The sequence below is a fragment of the Sinohyriopsis cumingii genome, chromosome 12, assembly GCF_028554795.1.
Source record: "Sinohyriopsis cumingii isolate HCF-2022 chromosome 12, ASM2855479v2, whole genome shotgun sequence".
Lineage (NCBI taxonomy): Eukaryota > Metazoa > Mollusca > Bivalvia > Unionida > Unionidae > Sinohyriopsis > Sinohyriopsis cumingii.
Genome location: NC_142972.1, coordinates 78856534 through 78883158, shown reverse-complemented (window position 1 = coordinate 78883158; position 26625 = coordinate 78856534). Strand labels below are relative to the sequence as shown.

At 36.0% G+C, this 26625-nt stretch overlaps 1 protein-coding gene across 1 annotated transcript in view; it reads left to right on the top strand.

Annotated features, from left to right (window-relative positions):
- LOC149786798 (tubby-related protein 4-like) overlaps nucleotides 1–26625 on the top strand; it is a 341424-nt gene that overhangs the window by 149671 nt on the left and 165128 nt on the right. Inside the window, exon 7 of the mRNA XM_089977301.1 lies at nucleotides 22144–22260. Coding sequence (XP_089833427.1) covers nucleotides 22144–22260 — 117 coding nt within the window. The remainder of the gene's footprint in view (nucleotides 1–22143; nucleotides 22261–26625) is intronic.

The window sequence follows — 26625 nt, the reverse complement described above, 5'->3', positions numbered from 1 at the left end:
ATTGGTGCTGTTCCAATCATAAAACAATAATTGGAAGCATTTGTTAGTACTACACCCGTAAGCCTAAATAAGGTCACTGTGACCTTCATTGCATGCTTTACTAATATGGGTTAAGTATCTGGGTTTTTGACCACATAGGTTCTTTGAAGCTATATACATCCTAGCCTGCTCAAATGGTTATTGCTTCCCCATGCAGCCAGAATCAAGAGTAAATTTAGTCTGTGGTAAACTTTTAATATTAATGACTATACATTGTACATTTTGATATGTTACCCTCATTAGGTTTACTGTATATTGCACATGTGAAGTATATAAATTAGATGAGTGGACTGCTGGCTGTAGGCTTTTTGTGTGAGGACTTGTATGTAGTGGCTAATCAAGGTAATTAATGATGCATGAATTTTGCTAGTACTACAGGCTGCCAATCTAAGGGTGCTCAGAGCCTGTGATCTTGACACAGTAAAATCTGGCTTCTAAGGATGGACATTGACAAATGCTTCTCAAGCAGATTTTAAAAACAATGACTACAAACAAAATATTACTTAAAATATTCTCTAGTTTTTATCAATTCATTATAGTATATTTGATATCATTTAAAAGAATATCCTTTTATATTATTTCTATGTCTTTTATGCCAGGTAGCTAGGTTTTCCTTTGGTTGGTTTAATCATGGTGTTTAAGCACAATATTGGCTATATGGTACCAACTAAAAAAAAAATTTTCAGATTAAATTTTAAGGGCAATTAGAAGAAAAAAATTGCCCACAAACAGTATTTAAAATGGGAGCAGCATTTTGTTTTCATGATCACTTGAGTCAAGGTGACAAAATTAAGCATTGGTTAAACTGTTGTTTTATTTTGTACTTACTTGGCCAAAGAACAAGCAAGCTTGTGGTAAGGCTTTGTAACAATCATCCATTCTGGATCGATCTGTCATCAGTCATCCATCTTCCATCCATCAACACTTGTGATCACTCAAGATGCTTTGTTTCTGATCAGATTTTGATTAGACTTGTTCTGTAAGTTTGCATCATCGAGATCTAGGAATACAGATTTGTTTGCAGATGATGCAACCTTATATACATCTAGTTCTGATACTGAAGTTATCCAAATGAGATTAAACTCAGATTTTATTAGAGTCCAAAACTGGGCACAACAAAATAGGATGGTAATTAACGAAGGTAAACAAAAATGTATGATTTTGGGGACATCACAAAAGCTACACAAGTTAGGGAACCCAGAACTATCTCTTGCAATAAAGAATATTTGGTTTGAAAATGTCAAACAAGAAAAGCTTGTAGTTGTGTCTGTTGATAATGATTTACAATGGGATGACCATATTGATAAACTTTTTAAAACACTGTCATCCAGAATTTCCCTACTCAGCAGAATTAAGAAATATTACATATGGAAACTCATAATCTATACTACAAGTCATATATTCTTCCAATAATGGATTATTGTTCAAATGTTTCTGGAAACTGTGCTAAATCTCAGCTTAACAGGATTTATAAACTTCAGATATTAGCAGCACACATAATTTTAGATGCATCTATTGGTCATCCCTCAAAAGCATGGTTTAGAGAACTCGAATGGTTCACAATGCATGAAAGGGTCAATTTCCACAAGGCAATTCTTGTATATAAATGTCTACATAGAACTGTACCGGAGTATCTTCAGGATTTATTCAGGCCTTTTTCAACACAATACCAGTTGAGATCAATATCAAATGGAAACCTTCTAGCACCAAAACCAAGAACAAAGCAATTTAAAAAGAGCTTTCTTTAATCTGGCAGAGTTCTGTGGAACAAGCTTCCACTATATATAAAATCTGCTGAAAATATTACAGTATTTAAGAAGAGATATAATGAGCATGTATGTGTTTCTAATAGATAATGGAATTTAGTTGTTGTTGTTGTTGTGGGGTTTAATGCCATTTTTCAGCACACGATAGGCTATACATGGCAGCCAGTATTAATGGTGGAGGAAGAACCCGGGAAAACCCCGGAAAGAACCACCGACCCACAAGAAGCTACTGGCAAGCTTTCTCACATACCCACATTGGCCAAATCTGAGACTTGAACTGGCGCAGATAGAGGTGAGATGGTAGTGATCTGTAACGGAGAGCGCTTTAGACCACTCTGCCACTCTGGGCCCCAGGAATTTAGTATCTTAATACTAAATACATCAAAATAAACAGTAATTATTGCTATCTTTCATATAGTGAACATTGTTATATTCTTCTTAAGAGGGCCTGAAGGGAGAAGAGTCCTTGACTAATGAGTCACTCTTTATAAATAAAGCATTATTATATTGTTATTATTATTGGATGAATTTAATTATGAACAACATCTGTGTGGATTAATAAAGTGGTTTTTCATCTCATTCATATGATCAGTGAACACTCAAGTGGCCATATTTCTGCTCAGATTTTGATCAGATTTGGTATGTAAACTTCTGTCATCATGACCTCCAAGAATTCTGTTATGAGGGAAATCCATACACGTTAATGAGGTGATCTTGCTTATGATAGGCTGAGCTTGTAATCACAATGCAGACCATATTTCTGATTAGCTTGTTTCTTTAAGATTAATGGATTGGCTGTCAATGCTGACACCATGCTTACAATATATAACCTTTCAGTAACTTCCTGTGAAAACTACTCAGCAAAATTGGACCATACAGCAAGCATGATGGCATTTAAGGTTTTTAAATTTCTTCAAATCATGATGAACTACCATAAAATTACGGCTACTGTTGCTTATATATATAAGTAAAAAAAACTTATTGACTTCTTTTAAAGAAAACCATTGAATAGAACTCGATCAGATTTACAACAAACATCCTAATATGGGTGTGTTTAAAATTTGTACAAATGATGCTAATTTGCTGTCAGTTATATCCATCATACTTAAAAACAGAAAAACATCTAAATGACTTCTCAAAAACTGCAGAACAGAATTTGCTTGAATTTGAAAGACTGCATTGTGGCATAAAGTACTTTCAAATTTATGTATAAGATGCCAGTCAGTCATCAGATATTGCTACCATTATTGAAAATAGAAAAATCTTCAAACAGAATGGACCAAATTGTAAAGAAAGAATCCTGGCCTATAGTTTTTTTTTAAATGTATGCAAATCAGGCCAGTATACAATCAAATACACAATACACCATCAATACACAATACACCATCAATACACAGTGCATCATCAATACACAATACATCATCAGTACACAGTGCATCATCAATACACAATACACCATCAATACCATCAATACACAATACACCATCAATACACAATACATCATCAATACACAGTGCATCATCAATGCACAGTACACTATTATAGGGCTAAATTTAGTTATTTCAGGTGCTGTGGTATTTATATTAGTTTTAGAAGGAAAGATATATTTGTGTATAAATTTTCTAAATTCTCTATAAAAATTTAATAACAGTATGTCTATGATAGAGGAGTAACTCTACAGTCACTGTTAGATTTAGAGGCAGAGATTTGGGGTCAATACTAGGTTACCAGCAGCTATTCAAATGCTATGGTGTCAAGTTACAGTCCAGAGAAATTGAAACAAAGGAGTCAGTAGGACAGTTGGAAGATGTGTTTGTAAAGCTAATTAAAATCAATTATAGCAAGTTTGCCTTAATGCTTAATCATTAAAATTAGTGACCATTTGAAGGGAAATTTGAATCTCTTTTAGTAGGTATAAGGTGCTTAAAATAGAGTTGAGTAGTTATAGTTTAATTTTGAAGTAATTTGCTCAAAAGGATAAAGTTTACAAGTAATTTCATATTCAAAATAATATTTTTGTAAATTCTAACACACAGCATCAGTGGAAAAAGAGTGTGTATGGAGAGTACATATATGGCTTTATTTTGGATTACAAAATTTAGATTCTGTGCATTGTGATATGTAGATTAGAGTTAGATAAAGGGTCTGCACCTAACACAATCAGACCAGAATATTAGTTTAGAATAGATCTTCAGGGAATGTTTTCTCTGAAGTCCGCTAGGATTGTTTAAATAACCAGGTCAAACATAGTGCAGGGAGTCAGCATGAAGAACTAGGGGCAACATGCATCATTAAAGGTAGAAAAAGAAGAAACCCTCTTGCTTGTGACTAATTCCCCATAGCGCAGTGACATCAGAAAGGCGCTACTACAGTTTGGTGGAGAATTTAAAATGGAAATGTTGTGTTAAATTGTATTCTAAAACTTTTACTGGATTTTGGGGAATTCTAGTTTATTTTAGACTGTGCTGACTCCATACTAAAGTTAAGTAGCAAAATTTTTGTATATTCATCTTTAGGACCTTTCTTTGCACTTTATTCTACAATTTTACGAAGTGATCTGTCAGGTAAAAATTTGTCATTAGAGATCTATATGTGCCTTTGATTCTTGTGATTCTACTGCATCAAAATGGATAGAAGCTGCATGGATTTCAGTCTCATGCCACCTTTTTCGGGTGATGGAAGCCAAGATGCAAAGTTATGGTTGACACGTTTCCAACTTCTTACAACAACTAAGGGACTAAATGACAACAAGGCAAAAGCAACCCTACCACTACTGTTAACAGATAACGCATTGCGCTGGTATATGTCACTGGCACAAAATATAAAGGATGACTTGAGCTTGCTCCAGAAAGAATTTATCATTCGATATGGGCCAGATGAAAGAGTGCAGTGGCAGAGAACTGCAGCTCTGTATCAAACATTACAAGGTACAAACGAGAAAGTGGAAGATTTTATTGCAAATATAGTTGCTAAGGGAACTGAGCTAGAACTACCACAGACACAAATCAAGCATATCATAATCAATGGACTAAAGCCACATATACGACAATTCGTCTTACAACAGAATCCAGAAACGATTGATGATCTCCGTCAAAGTGCAAGACTCGCTGAAGTCACTATGACAGACAGCACTAAAGAGCAACAAACACTTGTAGCAGCTATTCAGAGACTGGAAGAAAAACTTGAAGCAATGTCAGTGGCAGTGTCATCCAAGCCGGAATTCAAACATTCATTGAAAGAAAGGGGACAAGGGAACAACCACACCAGGCAGCAACCAGAGGTTTGTGGATGGTGTGGAAGATTTCCTGGACACGCAAAGCAGAGATGCCCAGCAAATGGCAAACAATGCCATAAATGTGGAAAATTTAACCATTTTGCAGTAGTGTGCAGATCAGCTTCACGGACTCAGTCAACAACATGACTAGAGAAATTAAAATTCCATCACAGTCAGAAAATGCTGCAATCAAATCTCAGTAGCATACAGGATACAATCACATCTGACATTAACAGAAATCACTTAGCACTGATTATCAATAACACAAAAACAACAGCACTAATTGATACAGGAGCAGCACTTTCATGCATTTCATGCAGACAACTGCAGTGTTTGGACAGTAATTTTGATTTGGAACCACCCAAAATTCCCTTCATCATTGGGGTTAATGGCGATCAACAAAAGCCTATTGGATGTGTAACTCTAGACCTCAAAATCAACCGACTTACAGTTCCACACAGTTTCCATGTTTTTAAACATTTACATTGTGACCTTATTCTGGGCATGGACTTCTTAGAAAGCAAGAGAGCAACAATAGACTTGAACTCTAAAACAATATCCCTGTATGATGGATTAACAGTGTCTGCCTTAAAAAGTGAACGTAAACAGAAAATAAGCCTTGCTAGAACGGTTGCCAGGATTGTAGTGCCGGCACAATCTGAATGTGAGATTCCAGTGGAAATTAAAAACTGCCCAAGGGACAATATATTGTTACAACCTGTGTCACACTTACCCTCCACAACCCAGTTACTTGGTGCAAGAGCGATAGATAAAGTTCAAGGAGGCAGAGGACGATTTCGTTTACTAAACCCCACAAACAAAGATATAAGCTTAAGACCTGGTAAAACAGTAGCAACTGTTGAAATTCTTGAAACTGATGACATTACACAGCCTGATTATGAACCTAATATATTACCAGAAGAGCCTTCTACTGTGAACTGCACACACACAGCTGACAGTTCTGAAAGGGATAAATTTGTAAAACTTGCACAAGACCTTGGCTTTGATTTGTCAGACTCTGATTTGACTTCAGATGAAAAATTGTATTTCCAGGAATTTATTGGGAGAAATAGAGATGTGTTTGCGGTGGACTTGTCAGAATTAGGATGTACAGATATCTATCAACATAAAATTGACACCGGCAATGAGAAACCTGTTAGGCAAAGGTTCTACAGAACCAACCCCATACAAAAGGCAGAAATTGACAGACAAGTTAAAGAAATGTTAAAGTACGATATCATTGAACCATCTACATCACCATGGCAAAGTCCAGTGGTTCTTGTGAAGAAGAAATCAGGAGAATACAGATTCGCTGTTGACTACAGGAAACTAAACAAGCTTACAAAACCAGAAGTATTTCCTCTTCCACATTTTGATGACATGATGGATAGCATAGGCCAATCTTCCGCAGTATATTTTTCAGTGCTGGACATGTTTTCTGGCTTCTGGCAAATCAAGCTTGATCCAGAAACTAGAGAAAAGAGTACATTTGTCATAGCCGATGGTTGTTATGCATTCAAAAAGCTTCCGTTTGGATTGTCCAATTCACCCATGAGTTTCCAGCTTACCATGACAAAACTATTGCAAGGTATAGCCTATAAACATGTTCTGTGTTACATTGATGATGTGCTGGTGTATAGTCGCACCTTAGAGGAACATTTCTCTCATTTTCAAGAAGTATTTGATAGACTGCGTAAAGCCAATCTTAAATTGAAACCCTCAAAATGTCGGTTTGCAATAAAAAGAGTCAAATATTTGGGACACGTTATTTCCAAACATGGAGTAGAAGTGGACTTGGATAAGACCAATATAGTATCAGACTTTCCAAGACCGAAAAATGCACGAGATCTCAGAAGTTTCCTGGGTTTATGCAATTACTACAGACGGTTTGTGAAAAACTATAGTAATATATGTGCACCCTTGAACAATCTTCTCAAAAAGGATGTAAAATTTCAGTGGACTGATAAATGCGAATCAGCTTTTAACAAACTGAAAACAGCTCTGACTTCAACACCTGTCTTAGCTTACCCAAACATGGACAAACCTTTTATTCTCTCAACAGATGCTTCGGGACAAGCCATATCTTACATTCTCAGTCAAAAAGACGACCGGGGCAAGGAACATCCAATTTCTTACGGAGGCAGAGCACTTCGTATATTTGAAACAAAATGGGGTGTATCTGATAGAGAAGGTTTAGCCCTAGTGGAAGGAGTACGGTATTATAGACACTTTCTTGAACACCAGAAATTCACTGTGGTCACGGATCACGCAGCCCTAAAATACCTTAAGGACATTAAAAATCCAACAGGACGCTTGGGTCGCTGGAGTATGTTATTACAGGGATTTAATTATGAAGTCATTCACAAAAGTGGTGTCAAGCATACCAACGCAGACTCTTTATCAAGGATTCCATACAGAGAAGCAATAAACAACAATGACACTGCTTATAGTGAAGATGAAACTGACTTGAGTATTTTATTTATAAACAACAATGAACCTTCAATGGTGACCTTGGAATGTGACCCTCCATGCTTCCCCAGCAGGGTACAATCTCAACCAGTGTCTGTGTACAGTATAGTAGACCAGACAGCAGATAAGCAGCTAGTATCAGCTTTCATTTCCAACAGAGGGGAGGAAATCAAACAGGCTCAGTCCCTGTGTCCTGACTTGGCCCCAATTAAGTGCTACCTAGAAACAGGCCAACTGCCTAGTGACTCAACAAAAGCAGCAAGGACAGTGGCTGAAAGTGAGCAATACACCATGCTTGATGGACTTCTGTACCATTTATGGGACAGACGGGCAAAGAAACTTCCTAAAGAAATCCGCATTAAACAACAGTTAGCCATTCCTACCGGATTACGCCATGAAATTCTACATAACTGTCATGATTCCTTAACTGGAGGAGGTCATCAAGGCTTTGACAGAACTTATGCAACAATACAGTCAAGGTACTATTGGCCAAAAATGTATGCACAGATAAAAGACTATGTTAAAACCTGTGAGGAATGCCAACAAGCCAAACAGCCATCTCACTCTACAAAGGCACCCCTACACCCTATGCCATCAGTTGGAGTATTTGAACGCTGGCATATGGATATTCTTGGTCCATTAACAATAAACAAAGAGAAATACCAGTATATCTTGTTGTGTGTGGACAGTTTCAGCAGGTTTGTGGAAGCATTTCCATTACAATCGCAAGAAGCGACTGAAATAGCTGATATTTTGTACAAGGAAATAATTTGCCGTTATGGAGCTCCTACAGCTCTAGTATCTGACCGTGGCCAGAACTTCCTGTCGCATATCATATCGGAACTCTGTAAGAAAATGAATATTAAACGCTTCCATACATCAAGCTACCATCCAGAAACCAACTCTACATGTGAGAGATTCAACAGAACATTAGCCCAATCTATGCGTACCTATATTGACAAAGCGCAACAAAACTGGGTCGATTTGTTACCAGGAATCCTAATGGCTTACCGCAAGACACCATGCACCAACTCAACGGGATTCTCTCCATATGAATTAGTCTTTGGGAGAGAAATGAGAGCTCCACTAGATGTTTCTCTTGCTGATCCTACAAATACAGAGAAGTCAGTAAAGGACACAACAGCAACCTATTTACAAAAGCTAAAAACACTGATGGAAATAACTAGACAAGTCGCCCAAGACAACATCCAGAACTCCCAACAAAAATATAAAGAATATTATGATACGCATGCTCAAGAACCCTCTTTCCAACTAGGACAACAAGTATGGATGCACAATCCAAAAGTACCAAAAGGGAGATCATCTAAATTACACAAGAAATGGACAGGACCATGGTATATCAGTGACATTGGGCCCAATCATACATACAAGTTACGTGATTGTGATAATCACAAACTACAAAGATCATTGGTCCATGCAAACAGACTAAAACAATATTTCAGCCCTGACAACAGAAACGAGTTTTTGGACCATACTACACAAATAGCTACACATCAGGAGACCACAACACCAAAGGACACACAAACATCTTTACAGACTGAAACATATGGTAGCAAACCCTCAATTAAACCAGTCCACAACAAGACAACTGATATTCCAGCACCTACAACAGATTCATCTTCCAAGCACTTGGCATCAGATGAACCTACAACAGCGCAGTCAAAAGAAGAATGGGGTATTGTTGATCAAATTCTAGCCTGTAGTCGGCATCGTGGCAAGCGTGTTTATAGGGTTAAATGGCAAGACTTCCCCAAGACTACATGGGAACCTGAAGAAGCTTTACCGCAGTTTTTGCTCCGGGAATTTCATGTAACAAAGACACAAAAAGGAAAGAGAAGAAAGTATGCAAAGTGAAGATTCCAAAGGGACTTGATCAATTAGTTCTTAAAGGTGGACTCATTATATTTGTTTTGCTGTGCTATACTTTCCTATCAACCTTTTCTTCCATATCTATCCTGCACATCTTCCTTCCTATGGTATAGCAGAACAGATGTATAAATCCCACACTTGGACAATTGACAGCTATGTTGCACATTCCAAATGGATTATTCTTTGCAAACAAATAACTACTGTAATTTTAAAAGCAGTCTATGGCACAATGTTAGTGCCAGTTCTTATTCAGTTCAAGAAAATCTTGAAACCCTAGTGATACCTTTAAATTACATTCAAAGTGAAGTGACATTCATGGAACATTATACAAAGTACTGTAGATTGGTGAGAAGTCAGACATTTATGGAACTGTTGTTCATGTGACTTTTGGTAGACAAAGATGATATATAAATTATTAGTGTGATTAATAATTAAGTGTTTGAAGTTATTTTACATATACATGTATCAAGATATTTACCTAAAATTAGCATCCATAAGACCTCTTGGGATTATAAAGTTATTTCTGTTTCTAATTGAAAAGATTGTAATAAATCGCAATATTTTTGTACCTTAATACCCTGCACTATGGAATGTAAATTCTATTTAGGGAGTAGATTTTGTAGGTTTGTAGTGTGCAAGGAAGTGTGTGTGAACACTGATGCCACATAAAACATTATGAAATACATGTCTAAATCCAATTTATTCAATAATTTGACAAAAACAATAGTATGTTATAAAAATTTGGGGACCAAATTTTGCTGGGCCGGAGGGACATATTATAGGGCTAAATTTAGTTATTTCAGGTGCTGTGGTATTTATATTAGTTTTAGAAGGAAAGATATATTTGTGTATAAATTTTCTAAATTCTCTATAAAAATTTAATAACAGTATGTCTATGATAGAGGAGTAACTCTACAGTCACTGTTAGATTTAGAGGCAGAGATTTGGGGTCAATACTAGGTTACCAGCAGCTATTCAAATGCTATGGTGTCAAGTTACAGTCCAGAGAAATTGAAACAAAGGAGTCAGTAGGACAGTTGGAAGATGTGTTTGTAAAGCTAATTAAAATCAATTATAGCAAGTTTGCCTTAATGCTTAATCATTAAAATTAGTGACCATTTGAAGGGAAATTTGAATCTCTTTTAGTAGGTATAAGGTGCTTAAAATAGAGTTGAGTAGTTATAGTTTAATTTTGAAGTAATTTGCTCAAAAGGATAAAGTTTACAAGTAATTTCATATTCAAAATAATATTTTTGTAAATTCTAACACACAGCATCAGTGGAAAAAGAGTGTGTATGGAGAGTACATATATGGCTTTATTTTGGATTACAAAATTTAGATTCTGTGCATTGTGATATGTAGATTAGAGTTAGATAAAGGGTCTGCACCTAACACAATCAGACCAGAATATTAGTTTAGAATAGGTCTTCAGGGAATGTTTTCTCTGAAGTCCGCTAGGATTGTTTAAATAACCAGGTCAAACATAGTGCAGGGAGTCAGCATGAAGAACTAGGGGCAACATACATCATTAAAGGTAGAAAAAGAAGAAACCCTCTTGCTTGTGACTAATTCCCCATAGCGCAGTGACATCAGAAAGGCGCTACTACAACACCATCACTACACAATATACCTTCAATACACAATCATTACTAAACATATAACAATTTCAAATCATGATATTGCAAGAACACTGGAGAATTTGATTCAGTTTGTTTGGGCTAAATAGCTTTCAGATTTCTATACAAAACGATGCCAATCCGTAATGAGATATAGCCTCCAGTACTAAAAATACAACAAATTTAAATTACAGGATCCCAAAATAATGGCTTTCAAATTACGCCAATCCACCATCAGATAAAGTCACCATTATTAAAAATACACAAAAATTAGATTATAGGATCTCAAAAATTTCTATACAAAATTGGAGAAGATTTAGGAAAAAGATCTTGGCATTAAGTGCTTTCAGTTTGAAGCATATTATATATATATATAGCATTCCACCTTCAAACATGGCAAAATAGATAAACCATGAAATGGTTCTTTCTCAAAAACCATGTACTATTAACTGAATTCAACCAAATCTGACCGAAACCACTGTGACATGAGGGGCTCTCAGATTTGTACAAGAGATGCCAATTTACAGCAAAACTATGACTGCTGTTACTTAAAACAGAAACACATTGAAAGAAATAATTAAAAAAACGTTTGACAAAATATGACCATTTTGATAAAAAGCATCCTGGCATTAAGGCCATTCGGTTTGTAAATGATGTCAATGTGCCATCAAATATGAATAATTTTCATAGCATATTCAATCAATTACAGTAGAGTTTTTTTTTACAGAAAGCATCCTACTGGTTGAGATGTCCTGGTCAACTGTTGTTGCATTTGCCATCAAGCTTGCTCAATCTTTTCCTTTAAATTACATTTATTTTTTATCAAGTTTCAAAGTTGAAATGTCATCATTACTATTTTTGTAGTGTCTTAACCATCAAATGCTTGCAAACAATGAGCTGGCAAGTATATTTATGTATTTCTCTTTGTGTATGTGTCAGATTTGTTGTGGTTTAATTTGTTCTCTACTTCAAATGCTCAAAATTATAAATGATCAGGACTTTTTCAGTCTTTTAAATGTTCCAGATACACATTCATAGTTAATCCTAGTTTTTCAATCCAAAACATGTGTCAGAATGTGCAAAATAAATGAATGAATAAAAATAGAATTGCAGAACTTAAAATGTTCTTCATAAGCTTTGCTTGTGGCACTATAGTGAAAATCTGGCAAAATATGCAATCTGTTAAATAATGAAATAAATATAAAGGCAGAATTAATATTTTAAGCAATGCATGAATATTCTGGCTCACAATAAAATTCAATCCTGTGTTTACCTAACACCCTGGATGGACTTGATGATTAAGTGCTCTTTATGCACATATAAGTATAAGTGCTTCCAATTGGTATTTATACACATACAAGTACTAGATATAATTGCTTACAATTTGTATTTATGCACATACAAGTGCCAAATATACTTGCTTACAATTGGTATTTTTTCACATATAAGTACAACATAACCTGCTTACAATTGGTATTTATACACATATAAGTACCAAATATCCTTGCTTACAATTGGTATTTTACACATATAAGTACCAAATATACTTGCTTGCAATTGGTATTTTACACATATAAGTACAGAATAACCTTTGCATACAAATGGTATTTATGCACATATAAATACAACATAACCTGCATACAATTGGTATTTATATACATATAAGTACAAATACTTGCTTACAATTGGTATTTTTACACATATAAGTACAGCATAACCTGCTTACAATTGTTATTTATACACATATAAGTACCAATATACTTGCTTACAATTGGTATTTTTACACATATAAGTTTAGAATAACCTTGCTCACAAATGGTATTTGTGCACATATAAGTACAGCATAACCTGCTTGCAGTTGGTATTTATACACATATAAGTAACAAATATACTTGCTTACAATTGGTATTTTTACACATATAAGTATGGAATAACCTTGCTTACAAATGGTATTTATGCACATATAAGTACAGGAAAACCTTGCTTACAATTGGTATTCGTACAAATATAAATACAGAATATACATGCTTACAATTGGTATTTGTACAAATATAAATACAGAATATACTTGCTTACAGTTGGTATTTGTACAAATATAAATACAGAATATACTTGCTTACAGTTGGTATTTATACACATGTAAGTACAGAATATACTTGCTTACAGTTGATATTTGTACAAATATAAATACAGAATATACTTGGTTACAGTTGGTATTTATACAAATGTAATTCCTGAATACACTTGCTTACAGTTGTATTTACACATATGTAAGTACAGAATATACTTGCTTACAGTTGGTATTCACACACATGTAAGTACTGAATAGACTTGCTTACAGTTGGTATTTACACACATATTTGTACCAAATAGACTTGCTTATAGTTGGTATTTACACACATGTAAGTACTGAATATACTTGCTTACATTTGGTATTTACACACATGTAAATACTGAATACAGCTGCCTACATTAAATCTGATCCAGCTGCAAACAGCGTAGACCCAGATCTGCTGTCGCATAATGATAGTTAGGAGCAATCAGTAGAACAAACAAGATAACTTGAACCTGTCAGTGCTTTATTCATTGCTTTTTCAAGTTGGACTTGCAAGTGAGTATATATGGTATATATTGATATATTAGTATATTAATAGGACCTTGGGAACTTGACTTTTTTTTACAGATTATCCTAACATTCATGTGGCTGATTCAGCCTTTTGATTGGGTTTTGATGGGTTTATTGCCATTTTTCAGCACATGATAGGCTACACTTGAAAGCCCCTGGGAAGAATCACCCAGCCATGGGAAGTCACTTGTAACTTTTCTCACGTACCCAAATTAGACTAGCTGAGACTTGAGCCCATACAGGTGAGATGTGTACTATATAAAGGAAAGTGCCTTTGACCACTCAGCACCTGGGGCCCCTGTTGCATGTGTGACTATTTTATTGTCATGCCTTTTGCAGAGAATAGTGCATGACGCAGTGATAATGATGTCAACATTTAAAAGTATATGGCAACTCTCACAAAAGCTGGTGCAGGTGTTACATGCCCTGGATGTGTATGTGGAAGCGACATATCCTACTCGGACCACTAACTTACTAGTGGGTTATAGTGTTGACAATTTATAATTGGTTAAGAAATTCACAGTGATCCTGTGGAAATTTTGAAAACTGGAACAACTAATGCTACACTTTTATTCATGAAAAGTGTGTATTTGTGTGATTTGGATTTTTAACTTAACTTTTAAAAATATTTCAGTCATATCACTATTGTGTCTGCAGTGTAACAGTTTATAGTGATGTCTAGCACTGGGGCATCATGCTGCAGACATGTAGCATAATGTCCCACCCAGTCACATTTTCCTGACACCATGCCAGTCAGTCCTAACACTAACCTCTTAATGCTGAGCGTTTAATGAGACAGCTGTTAGTACCATTTTTAGAAGTCTTTGGTATGACTCAGCCAAGGTTCGAAGCCACATCCTCTTTCATTCTGATATGGATGCTTTAACCACTAGGCCACCAGAACAGGTGGTCATGAAAAGATTGAGAGACAAACATTTGAAATTTTTGCAAAGAATCGTCATATTACTGAGCATTTGAACACAGAATTGCAATCTTGGCATATTGTCAAACTTTTATTCTATATAAATCTCATTCAGAAAATCAGATACCAATACCTAATTTTTGTCAATGTTATCTACAGTAACTTTGTGGAAATCAACTTTAGTTCTTTTGAAATGGTACATTGGGACCCTCTCTCCTATAATTTTAACTCCTGATCTCCTGTTATACACTTTCACCTTGTTCTGTTTGATATTTGTAGCTTTAATTTCTCCATAATAACTATATAAAAGCAAAAGCTATGAAGTTATGTGTTTCTATTTACTATTTCTGTACCATGTGAAATGGGATATCTATATATTTATTTTTGTCTTCTCATTCTCTCTAATTCTCCACACAATGATTGCCTTGATGATTTATATAGTTTCATTTATTCATTGGTTAGATAGATAATTGATACATTCATATTTTGATTGAAGTATGCTTGGGGAAAAATAACATGAGCAGTACAGTCTGCTTTTAGAGCTTTTCATAATACTTCTTAGCTTGACACAGTATAGTTGGTGGATCTCGATTTTCTGCAACCCGATTTTCTACCTGTTTCTTTCTGTAGAAATAAGGAAAAAGGAAAACTGTATTCCTTTTTTCTATCATTGATCACAATTTGTGATCATATTCTGCACTGACCATGCAATTAACGTACTTCTTCTACATTAGAGGGTGACTAGCTTGATCTTGAATGACATCACACGTAACATGAAACCAGTCCTTGTTGAGGGATGTAATGCAGTCTGTAATTTTTGATAGTTTAAGTTTCTCTCTAAAAAATTTCACAAATTTGATTGGAGTAAATTTTACTGGAGATAATATTCTACAAAAAGCATTACAGATTTTTATTTTGAATTCAGATTTTTGTCCATAAATGCTTTTAAGTGATTATGCAAGGCCATAAATCAGAGAAAGACAAGATGCAGTTTCTGATGGTGCTTGTACACAGCTGCAATCAGCCTAGCAGTGTCTTGACAGATTAAGTTCTCTGGATCAGTAAGGTTTGTGTTACTTTAATCTATTTTATGTATCCCTTTGAGTTTCTGTTAGCTCCACTCAGAAAATATAAATCAGTTAGTTATGAAGCATGGTAGGAATATTAAATTTAAGCAATATAACTGAAATCTCCTGATGCTTACTATTATGAAAGTGTTATTTCTTATGAGACATTGACATGCGAAAGAATGGTCTATACTTATAACTAATCTAATTAGACGTTTAATTTCCTCTTCCCCCTTGAGATCCTGCTGGAATTAGTATTCAGATGGAAAACAAATCGAGAATAAATGCTTAAGAAATGAGGCTATAACTTGTCACTTGAATGTAATAAAGGCTTTATCTTCTATTTGTCACATGCCTGTAACATAGGCTTTATCTTCTACTTGTCACATGCCTGTATTTATCTTGAACTTGTCACATGCCTTTAATATAGGCTATATCTTCAACTTGTCACATGCCTGTAATATAGGCTATATCTTCAACTTGTCACATGCCTGTAATATAGGCTATATCTTCAACTTGTCACATGCCTGTAATATAGGCTATATCTTCAACTGGTCACATGTCAGTAATATAGGCCATATCTTCAACTTGTCACATGCCTGTAATATAGGTTATATCTTCAACTTGTCACATGCCTGTAATATAGGCTATATCTTCAACTTGTCACATGCCTGTAATATAGGCTATATCTTCAACTGGTCACATGTCAGTAATATAGGCTATATCTTCAACTTGTCACATGCCTGTAATATAGGCTTTATCTTGAACTTGCCGCATGCCTGTAATATAGGCTATATCTTGTCACATGCCTGTAATATAGGCTATATCTTCAACTTGTCGCATGCCTGTAATAAGACTATATCTTCACTTGCCAGTAATATAGGCTATATCTTCAACTTGTCACTTGTCAGTAATATAGGCTTTATCTTCAACTTGTCACATGTCTGTATTATAGGCTATATCTTCAACTTGTCACTTGCCAGTAATATAAGCTATATCTTCAACTTGTCACTTGTCAGTAATATAGGCTTTATCTTCAACTTGTCACATGCCTGTATTATAGGCTATATCTTCAACTTGTCACATGCCTGTAATATAGGCTATATCTTGACTTGCCATTAATATAGGCTATATCTTCAGCTTGTAACTTGCCAGTAATATAGGCTATATCTTCAACTTGGCACATGCCTGTAATATAGGCTATGTCTTGTCACATGCATGTAATATAGGCTATATCTTCAACTTGTCACTTGCCAGTAATATAGGCTATATCTTCAACTTGTCACATGCCTGTAATATAGGCTATATCTTCAACTGGTCACATGCCAGTAATATAGGCTATATCTTCAACTTGTCACATGCCTGTAATATAGGCTTTATTTTCAACTTGTCACATGCCTGTAATATAGGCTTTATCTTGAACTTGTCGCATGCCTGTAATATAGGCTATATCTTGTCACATGCCTGTATTATAGGCTATATCTTCAACTTGTCACATGTCTGTATTATAGACTATGTCTTCAACTTGTCACATGTCTGTATTATAGGCTATATCTTCACTTGCCAGTAATATAGGCTATATCTTCAACTTGTCACTTGCCAGTAATATAGGCTATATCTTCAACTTGTCACATGCCTGTAATATAGGCTATATCTTCAACTTGTCACTTGTCAGTAATATAGGCTATATCTTTAACTTGTCACATGCCTGTAATATAGGCTATATCTTCAACTTGTCACTTGTCAGTAATATAGGCTATATCTTTAACTTGTCACATGCCTGTAATATAGGCTATATCTTCAACTTGTCACTTGCCAGTAATATAGGCTATATCTTCAACTTGTCACATGCCTGTAATATAGGCTGTGTCTTCAACTTGTCACATGCCTGTAATATAGGCTATATCGTCAACTTGTCACTTGCCAGTAATAAAGGCTATATCTTCAACTTGTCACTTGTCAGTAATATATTCTATATCTTTAACTTGTCACATGCCTGTATTATAGGCTATATCTTCAACTTGTCACTTGCCAGTAATATAATCTATATCTTCGACTTGTCACATGCCAGTAATATAGACTTTATCTTCAACTTGTCACATGCATGTATTATAGGCTATATCTTCAACTAGTCACATGCCTGTAATATAGGCTATATCTTCACTTGCCATTAATATAGGCTATATCTTCAACTTGTCACTTGCCAGTAATATAGGCTTTATCTTCAACTTGTCACATGCCTGTATTATAGGTTATATCTTCAACTTGTCACATGCCTGTAATATAGGCTATATCTTCAACTTGTCACATGCCTGTAATATAGGCTATATCTTCAACTGGTCACATGCCTGTAATATAGGTTATATCTTCAACTTGTCACATGCCTGTAATATAGGCTATATCTTCAACTTGTCACATGCCTGTAATATAGGCTATATCTTCAACTTGTCACTTGCCAGTAATATAGGCTATATCTTCAACTGGTCACATGCCTGTATTATAGGTTATATCTTCAACTTGTCACATGCCTGTAATATAGGTTATATCTTCAACTTGTCACATGCCTGTAATATAGGCTATATCTTCAACTTGTCACTTGCCAGTAATATAGGCTTTATCTTCAACTTGTCACATGCCTGTAATATAGGCTATGTCTTCAACTTGTCACTTGCCAGTAATATAGGCTTTATCTTCAACTTGTCACATGCCTGTAATATAGGCTATATCTTCAACTGGTCACATGCCTGTATTATAGGCTATATCTTCAACTGGTCACATGCCTGTATTATAGGTTATATCTTCAACTTGTCACATGCCTGTATTATAGGTTATATCTTCAACTTGTCACATGCCTGTAATATAGGCTATATCTTCAACTTGTCACATGCCTGTAATATAGGCTGTATCTTCAACTGGTCACATGCCTGTAATATAGGTTATATCTTCAACTTGTCACATGCCTGTAATATAGGCTATATCTTCAACTTGTCACTTGCCAGTAATATAGGCTATATCTTCAACTTGTCACATGCCTGTAATATAGGCTATATCTTCAACTGGTCACATGCCTGTATTATAGGTTATATCTTCAACTTGTCACATGCCTGTAATATAGGTTATATCTTCAACTTGTCACATGCCTGTAATATAGGCTATATCTTCAACTTGTCACTTGCCAGTAATATAGGCTTATCTTCAACTTGCCACATGCCTTTAATATAGACTTTATGTTCAACTTGTCACATGCCTGTATTATAGGCTATATCTTGTCACATGCCTGTAATATACGCTATATCTTCAAGTTGTTACATGACTGTATTATAGGCTATAACCTTCAACTTGTCACTTGCCAGTACATGTACTATTGGTTGTGATGTTCAACATGTCACATGCCAGTAATATAGGTTATAATCTTCAACATGTCACATGCCAGTAATGTAGGTTATAATCTTCAGCTAACACATATTGGTAATAAGCACATTAAACGGCTCTATATCATTTTCATTGGTCATTTCTGAATAATGGGCAGCATAACAAGATGTAATATGTACAGGTATTCACTGAGCATTGAAAAATATTGGACCTGAGGTCATTTGGTACAGGATACTAGGGCTTGTAAGGGCATTTTATGCCACATGAATTAGAGCTTATTGTTTTTTAATGGCTTATTGTTTTTTAATAGTCAGTAACCTTTTTATTTATGTACCTAAAGACAAGCATAATAATCATTGAGTTTTATTTTTGGAAAAACACAAAACAAAAAGATATTTCAGTATTTTATTGAACAGTTTTTACTGAATGAAATCTGAACACTGTGCAATAATACATTTATTGAATGAAACCTGGACACTGTGCAATAATACGTTTATTGAATGAAACCTGAACACTGTGCAATAATAATACATGCTGCTTTACTGCTGTTACAGCAGGGACATATATGGGATGATTCTCATTCAGTACTGAATGTTAACAAGGATGGAATGTGAAATACAATGCAAAATTGATTTTGGACAAATGTGATGTGATACATTGATGATAATTGAAATGCCAGTAGAGAAAGATAAACCAGAAAAATTATGTCTAAGGTTATTGCTGTGATTGTCTCAGTCTTGCTGGGATGATGGTGGGTAAATTTAAAAGTGCAGTTTGTGTCATGATTAGTGCCTGGAATCTTCAGGAATTGGGGAATGGGGTAGGCAAAGCCAGAATTCTAGATGAGTAGCAATAGCACAATTTTCAGAATGGTTCCAGTGCATGGTTGCCATATTAAAGTTCAGATCAGCACCATTTTGATTTAGGACCAATTAGACATTATAAGAAGTCTTTTAGTAAAAATCCCACATTGGTATGATTATCTCTTCTGGAAAAAAAGCAATAACAATATTTTTAATTTTTCTTCAATATATAAAAATATTTGAAACTAGTATATAATGGACATATTTCATCAAGTCGTTGAAAAATTCAGTATTTTCAGGAGTGGCAAGCTTCCCTCTGAAGTCATTTTACGTACACATCATTTAGAAGTCCTTGATCTCCACTCCACCACCAATCCCTCCCATTATGACCCATTATCCTGTAAATTTATTGAATGTCAACATTCAAGATTCGCGGAGAGTTTCTGGCACTGAAATATTTTAAGAGAGTTTCTGACACTTAAATATTTTAATTTGAGTCGTCATTGTCCCATTAATTGCATTTCAAATCTTGGTTTCAGACAGCTTCAGAGTTTGTAAGGTAAAAGTCCATTTATCCATTTATTCAGTATATTTTTGGAAACATTTTAATAGTAAGACATATAAGTCTACCACATTCTTGTTTCAAGTTTTGCCTGTCTCCCTATTCTCTGTTTAAGCATCCATTTTCTGTTGATGATACTTATGTGGAACAGTGTATTGATTGATGATGTCTGTGTAGACATCCATCCATCCATCCATCTTGCATGAATACTTGGGTTAATGATTTTTTTTTGTTCCTCATTTTCTATCACACTCTTGTCTATGAATTTATTTAACTTGGTTTGTGGGTGCATTGTGAGTGGTACTACACCTGGCGTATAAAACTTGCAACCAAGACTTATGTTTTATTGTATAGTAATTTCCATTTAGTTAGTCTCTTGCTTCTCCTCCTGAATGGGGACCACAGGTGGCCATATAGTCTAGTTAGTCTCTTGCTACTCCTGAATGGGGACCACAGGTGGCCATATAGCCTACAGCACTCTCCTTTACAGATCACTGCCAGGTCACCTCTGTTCTCATGGGTTAGAGCCTCGGGTTTGGCCAATGTGGCAATGTGAGAAAGCTACCAGTGGCTTCCTGTGGGTCAGTGGTTTTTCCTGGGATTTTCCTGGATTCTTCCTCCTGCAATGTATAGTCTATCTTGCACTGAGAAATGGCATTAAACCCCCAAGACAACAACAACTCCTGAATGAATGGTATCTTGTATTGATATTCGGTTTTCACTTAAAGATTTCTTATAGTGTCTGGTTGGTCCTAATTAGAAAATTGTGCCAGTGTGACATCCGAAATACCACCAATGTGATTATGTTGAAAACTTTGATTCTGCTAATCCTTCTGAATGGACTGTACTATCAACATGGGAGTTTTCAATAATTAACTTCTTACACTATCTAGTTTGTATAAATGATATTGCCTCCATGGTGGTCCTGTTGAATTGCTACCCTCATGAGCAGATCTTGGTCTTAACAACATGGAGTTTAGTTTTCACTTAAAGATTTCTTATGCTGTTGAGTTTGTCCCGAATAAAAATTATGTCGACTTCACACCCGGCATGGGCACTATGGCAGCAAGTTTAAAACTGTTGCTAATGGTCTTTTTCCAGAACAGATATCACATCAGTGGTGGGTGGGCTTTCACATTGTGTGCAGTTGAATAATCATGGTTGTTGCATATTTACAGCAAGTTATATGAAACACAAATTATTTCAGTAATTGTATGGAGAGTGTATATCTAATTCCCACACATCATATGGAATAATGCTAATAAGGTATTTTTCCTAAAGGAATAAAATTGGGTCATACAACCATGGTTCAGTATCAGTAATGGAGTGGCAAAAATGAGTAAAAATAAATTTTATTCCAATTAACCAGTCTGGTTTTTAAATGTTTCTTTCCACTCCATGCATATGAATTTGCTTTCACAAGATGAAATACATGTCAGTGACACATGTGAGCAGTACTAGACCCACTTGGGCATTTGGTCACATTAGTATAGAAACTCTGTGTGTGTGTGTGTGTGTGTGTGTGCTATAATTTTGAAGTTGGATTTTTTAAAGTCAGATTTTCAAATGGAAAGATTCTGTGTTCTTTTCCATTACCAGTATTTCTAAATTGTCTTTAATATGAAGGACATGCTGCAATCATGGATGGCTGTCAAAAACTTGCACAGTTTTTGTTTGGGTCATGACATGCTTGTATGTGTCTTGATCCCGTTAAATCCATATAATTCTATTTTTCAGATATTGCTGCTGTGGAGAAGAAACATACACTTGCTGTCAGCTTCAAATATGGTGCCATCTACCTGATGCAAAACTATGATGATGTCTGTCCCCGAGTGGTGCATACTCTGCTCACAGGTAGGAGTGAAATTTCTCTGATTTAATATTTTTCTGCTGCACGTCTATTTTTGTTTTCTTTTTTTCTCACTGTCATTAGTGTAAATTTAGTGAAAGAAGGTTTGTACTGTGTTCTGCCTTGGGGGAAAAATCCATTGGACCAGCGGCCACCCACTCTTTGCAGTCAGAATCCCTAGGTACTAACAAGTCTGTGTTCAAATGTACCCCTCAAGGACTGCCACCCATCTATATATGCAACCAGCTACAAGCATATTTGTGACAAATTGACTTGTCATGATGGGGTTTACAGATGGAAATCTCATCAATGTATTTAGATTTCTAAATTTGACACATGGACATTTGTTGTAAAATGTAATTAAAATAGCTAACTATAATCCATACACAAATATTCCAGGTAAGCAACACAGACATTCTTCCTGTGGTGTGTTCCTGAAATGTCAAGTTAGTCACTTGGATAATTACTGACTGTTAATCATCAGGATGATAAAAGCTAATAGCTGAGAAGCACTGTGTTGTTTGGCTCAAGACAGCAGGATGTCCTGTCATCATAAAGTACAAATGGTTTGTTAGCCGTCATGACATCTTTCTTATAGATTTTGAAATGATGAAAGGGTACCAGATGAAAACCTGTTGACAAGAATGATGACAAGCAAGCTTCGTTTGTGTGTGTGTGTGTGTGATTTGGATTTTTAACATAGCTTTAACCATTTTTCAGTCATATCACTATGATGTCTGCGGTGTGGTAGTTTATAGTGATGTCTAGCACTGGGGCATCATGCCATAGACATGCAGCATGATGTCCTACCCAGTCACATTATCTGACACCAGACCTACCAGTCCTAACACTAACCCCTTAATGCTGAGTGCCAAGTGAAGCAGCTGTTATTACCGTTTTTGTAAGTCTTTGGTATGACTCGGCTTGGGATCAAACTCATGACCTCCCACATCCGAGGTGGATGCTCTAACCATTAGGGGGGCCCCGAGTGGCCGAGTGGTCTAAAGCGCTCACCGTTACAGATCACTGCCATCTCACCTCTGTCTGCGTGGGTTCGAGTCCAAGGCTCGGCTAGCGTGGGTACGAAGGAAAGCCTGCCAAGTAGCTTCTCGTGGGTCGGTGGTTCTTCCCTGGGTTTTCCAGGGTTCTTCCTCCACCATTAATACTGGCCGCCATGTATAGCCTATCTTGTGCTGAAAAATGGCGTTAAACCCTAGAACAACAACAACAACAACTAACCACTAGGAGCTTCATTTGTAAATGCAGCTCATTTTGTGCAGACAAAAGTTGCAAATTATTTGGCTTTGGCATAGTTAGCAATTAATGAATAAGTTGTTGTGGACATTCTGAGTTGAGAAGGAAAGTGCAATCATTTTGACAAAAAAAGGGAAAATCCTTTGATCACTGTTGAGAAAATTAACATCAGAATTAAGATAAACATGTCAGTGGTTCATTCTGCAGCAGTGTTAAAATGGAGTGGACAGAGAAAGTTAGTTATAGTCAGATGTTTTGCTTTTATTGACAAGATTTTCTATGGTTTTGCATGGCAATTATTGATTATTCATTATGATTTAAATATCATTAATATACATTTATCACATTGATTCCATAATGTACATGTCATTTTTAAAGGAAAATGTAAATTTAAAAAAAAATTATGTGCTGTTTTTGCTTTATATTTAATTATTACTCACATCAGAGTACTTTCCCTTGAGAAAAGTCACTTTTTTGTTGTAGATGGGGTGGGGTGGGTGGGGTAACTTTTTCATTCTGCACAATCACTAAATTTTGTATTGAAGTGAAGAGGCCATCTTTCTTTTGTGGTCCATACAGAAGTTAACTTTGAAAATTATATATGCTTTCTTGCAAGTCCAAATCAACTGAACATTTCATGCACACCTCCTGGCATTCTTTTTCTGTTTGTATGGCTGTAATGGCTACCTTATTTTTGTCAATGAAGGTTTGCATTTGTGGGTTAACAAGTGAAATTACTGTATTTCTTGTGTGCACTGTCTTTGTAAGGATTTGTATTTCTCAGTTAATTTAGACTGTCTTGAGACTTAGCAGCATGTGTTCTATACACCCTGTATACAACTTTGTATTTTTTTTAAAAAAAAATTCACCCTTCACAAGGCGTTAGTGTTCTAATTTGGTTGTGCATATTTCTAGCTAGGGTAGGTATTTTGTTAACCTTGCATAATTTGCCTTGATTCATGTTATTTCTCATTATGATTCGTTGTAATTCACATGACCCATATTCTTTATTTGCTGTATTTATACTTGCACTTGGTAAAGCAGGTCACACACCACTTTTAGCTTCATATCCTGTGCTTGGTTATCAACAACAGTTCTTTTTCACTACTGTTTCAGATAGCTTTCCATGCTTTTTATTAACCATTTTTATTAGTAATTATGCCAACTGGTTTTGTTTTGCTAATTTAGACTTCTCTAGCTTTGTTTTAAGCCTGGCTGACTTGATTATCTTCTTTAACCCTTTACCTCATGCAAGTGCATTTGGATGCCTCTACTCCATTTGCATGGAAGCACCTTTTGACGCCTCTACTCCATTCGCATGGAAGCGCATTTTGACGCCTGCTGTAAATAGCAGCGGGTTTTCAAACCCCCTATTAGATACTACATTGATTATTACATCAGATCATGTGGTCAGTGTTTATGCTCTGGTGGAAATCTGCTATTTAAAGCAACTGGGTCGTAGTCTCCACTCTCCAAAATGGAGGCCGCAGATTTCATTCAGTACTTATGAAGTTTTCATGATTAGAATCACAACTATGAAAGCTTCAATAACTTAGGTAAAGGCTCTGATATTGATGTAGGTAGCAACTAGATTTTATAAATTATCAAATTCAGATGACTTAGTGATGTAGACACGGACAAAAAACTTGTAAATTTTTAGTATGAGCAATGGCAGCAATGGTTGGTCACGCGGCTTCACTGACTTGATATGTTCTCTCAAGATTTTAAAGCACATAAAAAATTCTTACATGAAAAATAATTACACAGCTATGATGATCGGGTTTTACTCTTAAATTTTTCCATGCATAATATATGTGTACCAAAAATGTAAAATGGTTAATTTGCTGTTAAACGTAACATACACTGTATTGCTTAACAGTTAACAGGCAGGCCTATGTGTATGGAGTTGAATAGCTAACAGGTGTTCTAATTATAGCGCACTGCACTTGGTGTGTGTGATTAGGATTTTTAACATAACTTTAAAAAAATTTCAGTCATATTGCTACTATGTCTGCAGTGTGGCAGTTTATAGTGATGTCTAGCACTGGGGCATTATGCTGCAGACATGTAGCATGATGTCCCACCCAGTCACATTATCCTGACACCAGGTCTACCAGTCCTAACACCAACCTCTTAATGCTGAGCATCTAGCGAGGCAGCTGTTAGTACCATTTTTGTAAGTCTTTGGTATGACTCGACCGGAGTTTGAACCCACGACCTCCTGCTTCCAAGGCGGACACTCTAACCACTAGGCCACCAGAGCAGTTGACTGCACTGGGTAACTTTGCTCTATGAGGTAAGGGGTTAATTCTGTATTGTGCTTAGCATTGCTCCCATTTCTGCATCGAGACATTGTGAAAACACTTTCGGTGGTTTATCATTGTTATCATATTTGTGTAGACTTGCATTAAGATTGTTTACTTTTAGGTGCATAGACGTTTTTTTGTCTAAAAATCTTTTCAGCTTTTACAGGAACAGTGTCAGACTGAAAGAGTTACTGGGCCACCTCCCAATTGAGGTTTTAAACAAGTGAAGAGTGAGCTGCACCCTCCCATTATGGAGAAACAGCACCTCCCCCTTCCTTGAAGGCATAGAAGTCCCTTTCTCCTATGAGGGGTAGAGCTATGCTCTCTTTCATCCAGAAGGGTAGATACTGAGTCACACCACACCATGAAGGTGGAGTAGGACCTTGTACTTGCACATAGCTTGGTGTGGGCGGAAAGTGAATCATGCCTCCCTCTATAGCAGTACCCTTTCAGTCCCTGGGGCCCATTTTCAGCAATGGGCTCAAGACAAACAGTAAGAGGAGAGCTCAGATCTAAGATCTGGTGAAGGGTCTTCCTTCACATCTATGTTGCCTGACTGGTCTTTGGAACCCCCACAGGATGGGAATAGGGATCAGGTAAAGTATCCCCTTCCAGACTGCCATTTCATCCGGCAGGGTATGGGGTGTGTGAGTTGGTTTGTATATGCCAGATTTGAGATGGGGATCAGATTGGCATCCTTCCTTTCCCTATCATCCATCAACATCACTATGGGATGTGGGGCCATTTGCCACAGGGAAGTGATTGGTCTTTTCCATAAACATTATAAAGAGGGCATTATGTATCAGGACA